Genomic DNA, 4997 nt, shown 5'->3' on the forward strand with positions numbered 1-4997 from the left:
ATATTCATATATTTTTATTTGTATATTTTTTTGAGGTATTTTTGTTGGATTGTTGGATTGGATTTGTTGGATTTTTTGTTTGTATTGTTTTTGTCAGCTTATTTTTCAGCCTCTTGATGTATTTATGCTGCATTACAAATATATACATTTGGTTAAAATCATTTGATTGGTTTAGTTAAACAGGAAAAAAAAATGTTTTCTTCTTTCTATCCCCTTTTATTTTCACCAAAGTCTAGAATATTGTGTAATTTATTGTTGTGTGCTATGAAAATCAAATAAATAAATAAATAAACAAAATGCATCCTCCACCACTTGAAGAAAAAAAAAAAGATTTTTGATCAGAGTGGGTCATTTAGACACTCATTCTGCCCTGTAATACAGCTTTTTCTGCAATATATTAGATTTAAAATAGCAAAAATGTTTGTTAAAAATCAATTTAAGAGCCAAAATTTTGCTTCTACAGGTACAATAGTGTTAACTTGTCTTTTTTGGGGCAAGTATCCCCCCAAAAAACTAAGCTATGCATTTATATTTACTTTTATTTTTAGGAAACAACCAAAGGCATATGCTGTTGAAACTAAATTGTGAATATCCAGCAATTTCTGAAGAATTCAGAAGACACCATGTAAAGGTGCAACATTGTTTTTGGGGGACGTGATCTGATGAAAATGAAAGAACTATTTTTTTAATCATTTCCAAACATCATCGTGACCGTGAAGTAGAGGTGTAGAAATGTTGTTTACCGGTTGTAGGCACCGATCAGCAGAACGTTGTTGTCCATGGCCGTGTTGTAGGTGGGGATGCTGCTGATGGGGATGAGGAGCTGCGTCTGCGAGCTGTTCTGCTGGTTCTGCAGGGCCGACAGAACCTGGGCCAGGGTCTCTGGAGGCAGCACGGCACCCCCCCCACTGGAGCCGCCTTTAATCTGCAGCATGTTGGGGGTGTTTACCACAATGCTCTGTGGGACGGCCTGCACCTGCAGCGGCGTGGAGACGGGAATCAGGCGAGGGGTGATGGCCGCAGAGAGGTTCATCGGCGCTGGCGATAGCGACGGCGGCTCTCTGTCTTCATCTTCCTCGAACTCCTCCTCATCGTCGCTCTCCACTTTAATGACATCACCTAAGGCCATTTTTTGCGTGATGGTGAACTTTTTGGGCTCCGGTCGGCTCTTGATCCTCATGATGGGGGTCTTGCTGAGGGGGATGACTTTGCGGGACGTGTCTTCCAGCTCGTCCTCCTCGTCCTTGATGAAGCTGCCGTCAAAAGTGAGGTCGTTGACCGTCTGCTGGAAGATGGTCTCGTTGTTTCGCTTCACCATGGTCCGCGTGAAGTTGTCCTCACCCGGGTGGAAGCGGGCATTGTGGGTCAGAAGGGTGTCATAGCTTAAAAAAATTTAACAAACAAACAAAATTATACATGAAGCATCTATAAAAGTATCTGTACATGTAGAAAAGCATTAAAATAATCCTAAAAGTCAACAGTATTTTCACAAATTAGAGCATAATGCAAAAGATAGCTCAATAAAAATAAGGTAAATGTGATTTCTTGCATTGAAAATATCAAACTTCCTTTATTTATTTACTTTTTTCTTTGTTCTCTTTTATATATTTTTTTTATTTTTAGAAATTTTTAGAAAATTAAAGTTTTGCTTTTATTTTTGTGATTTTTTTAAGCAAAAATAAAAGCAAAAGTTTTTTTTCAAAAAAATAAAAGCAAAACTTTATTTAAAAAAAACTTAAATATGTTTTCATATGACAAAAAAAAATTACACAAACACTTAAATCTTAATGATAAATATTACTACAAATCAGGATGTTTTGCACAGCATAAATTACTGTAAAGTACTGACGGCTGAACCTTTTGGTGTGGTAGTCACATTCCACGCAGACGTATGAGGTGTTGAGAACCACATCGGGATGTTCTGCGTCCACGTGCATGGTGAACTGGTTAAGCTCCGACGTCTGGAAACTGCAGTACTTGCATTCGTAGCCTCCCTCCGCCGTGTTTAGGTCCAAATAGGGGTCCGACACCGCGTCCGATCGGAAGTCAGAATCCTCGCCTTGGTCCTCCATCAGAACAGGAACCTCGGAGGAAAACGTCCCCAGTCCGTTTCTGTCCTCCGGGTCTGCTTCATCCAACATGTCCTCCATCTCCAGATCTGATTCCATGGCTTCCCGAGGAGGAACCATGCAGGGGGTTGTGGATTTCCTCCTGCTCGACATTCTGAGTTTCAGTGAACTAGCAGTGTTGTGAAGTTAGTCCAAACGGTACCGTTCCATAAAGGTTCTGTCAGTCAAAACGTTTCACCCGTTACCCTGAAATCCTGGAACAAAATACATTTTTACAGTAAATGTTTACATCTTGTTCCTTTCAGAAAACAAATTGAAAAATAATTTGATACCAGTTAGTTTCATAAAAGTTTAAGAACAAATACCATCCAGTTATTATGCATTTATTTTAGTTTTAACACATATTTTAGGACCAAACCAGAAAACTAGCCCCAGATTTTCAAAATAAAACTCAAATTAGACTTTAACAAGAGACCTCGTTAAACCTTAGGGATGTTTGTAAAGGAAATAACTGGTTGTGAAAATGTAATCAGCCAAAGGAAGGAGTTACATGTTTATAAAACAAAAGACTAGAATATATGCTTTTATTCTGAAAGTTTGGGAGTAAATTATCTCCATAAAACATTTAGAACACGCCGACATTTAATTAAAACCTATGTTTTTTAACACAAGACTTATTAGGATACAAGTTTTTTTCTGTAGGAATGCTACATTTTCAAGGTAGATTCATTAAACACAATTACATAAATTATAAACATCTCACAGTTTAATTGTTATTTTGGGAGATTTACAAGACTTGAATTTAAATCTGAATGGAATTGGTGGAAAAAGGTGAAACATCTACAATAATAAAAGATAAAATAGGTCTAAATTAAAAGTTTTTGGGGGGAATATTTTTTATTTTGTTGGAATTAACCTGAATAAATAAGAATCTAGACACATTCCAATTAATATTTTACTTTAAAATATATTATTTAGTCTATAAATACTGTCAAACACTGATAGCACTCTTGATTATTTCAAAAGAGTGAGTTTTAGTCAACTAAAAACTTCTGCCAACATCTGTTTAGTCAATTAAATTGAGATCCAAATAACTAGCTACCAATCAGTTACAACAGCTGTGTAATAATGCTATATTTATCACTACATGCTAACAATTGAAAACAGCTCGATTTTTTTTCTTTTTGTTGTATTGCTGCTGTTTTTACACCCACAAAAGGCCCGAACGTGTCAAAGTGACTCATGGGCTCCTGCCTCCTCGGATAGTTTGTTGTCTCCGAGACACCAATGAGGAACGGCGGCAGCATCATCCTAGCTAGCTACCGTTAGCTAGCTCAGCTCTGCTCAGCCGGGGCCGGGTCAAACGGGCACTTAGCGTTTAAAAACACCGCTTAAAGTCTCCTGCTCGAGTTTACCCGCTCGTTTGGTTCATGTGTACCTGCATGTTGAGGAAAACGAATAACTAGCGGTGTAACATCACCAGGTCAGTCTGTTGATACGCAGTCTTCCGCCTTTTAGCCGATTTCACGGAGGATCCCATCTGCTTTGGCTGCACACAGAGACATTCACGGCCTGGCATGGACTTCAGCTTCTGCTACCGTTGTACTCACTTCGACACGCATGGTTGTCTTTGTTACCCTGTCTAATATGAAGACGTTTTAATTAAAAAACGAACTGGTAGTTCAGCGAGTGCAAAGATAGCCATTTTTTCTGTGTAGTGTTGCGATCTAACCAAGGGTTCTAAAGTACATCCGGTTTGAGGATTTCAAAATAAAGAGCTTCATTAGAAGGACACTTCTGGTGGGGAAAACGATTTATCTTTTTTTTTTAATTCTATGTATAAGTTGACACGATTTCATATATATATATATTAAAACTATTTTCAAATTTATATCTATTCAAAACATTTTTATTTGCAAGAGTTAATAAAAAATAATCTGGAAAGCAATGATTTTTTTTCTTGTAAAGTATTTTACTGCACAGATTTTACAGCTGTTATGCTAATGTAATATTCCTGGTCTTCAAATACAAATTAGCAAGTTTTTTTTTAATACAACAAATATAAAAATAAAGCATTTTATTGCAAAAAAATACAATCTCTATGTACTATAAAACTCTAAAATCATGTGAGAAAAAAGGAAATAAATGTCACAATGTATTTCCTGCTCCCACATTAAAAGGCTAAACCTTTTTAAACTTTTGTAACTATTATTAATCAAACACACTTTTTAAAAGCACCACACATATCTTGAAATTGTACTGAAATAAAAATCTTTTATTTTGAAAGCAGCTTCATAAAACGGAAATAACAGCCGTGTGGTGGGGTCAATTGTCTTCTCCATTAGCCCCCCATGCTCCCCCCTGCATCTGCGTCGGGGCAGAAGGTCCATGAGCGTCTGTGCGTCAGGCGGACGACAGCAGGCTGCAGCAGTTGTGTACTATCAGAGTAAAAGTAGGCCAACACAACACGTCCTGAAGGAGTTATGCAACACACTTAAGTGTAAACAAAAGTGTTACCAAATGTGCTGAAAGGAAAACTTTTGTGCAATTACTTAATACAACATTTTCACCACAAAAGGGAAAACTTTATTTTGTCATTTTTGTTCAATTTTTTTTAATCAAACTCACAATTGTAAAACATGAACAATTCATACATACTTTAAAGCAGTTCTAACATACCGAGTACAGAGGTTTTTCTGTGTTTTATTGGGACTATTTGAATGCTATCCAAGTTTTTTTTTTCAACTTAAACCAAAAATAACTTTCTGGGCAAAAAAAAATACTGCAATAGTTTATAAAACAGCATTAATAACAATTTTATTTTTGGATGAAACTAATAAATACACAGCAGAATTTTGTCTATCTTATCGTATAAATATTTACTGTTTCAGTAACAAATAGCACCTGCAGTTCTTTTAAAATTATACC

The 4997-nt window shown here is 36.5% G+C and overlaps 1 protein-coding gene across 1 annotated transcript in view; it reads right to left on the bottom strand.

The window, feature by feature from the left end:
* The window catches only part of LOC112162556 (zinc fingers and homeoboxes protein 1), a gene marked incomplete at its 5' end in the record, with an annotated part of 11122 nt that extends 8850 nt beyond the window's left edge, over positions 1–2272 (bottom strand). The window contains 2 exon segments of the mRNA XM_024298362.1: positions 744–1382; positions 1858–2272. Of these exon segments, the coding sequence (XP_024154130.1) occupies positions 744–1382; positions 1858–2222 (1004 nt within the window).
* Positions 2273–4997: the final 2725 nt, after the last annotated feature.

The sequence above is a fragment of the Oryzias melastigma genome, linkage group LG11, assembly GCF_002922805.2.
Source record: "Oryzias melastigma strain HK-1 linkage group LG11, ASM292280v2, whole genome shotgun sequence".
NCBI lineage: Eukaryota > Metazoa > Chordata > Actinopteri > Beloniformes > Adrianichthyidae > Oryzias > Oryzias melastigma.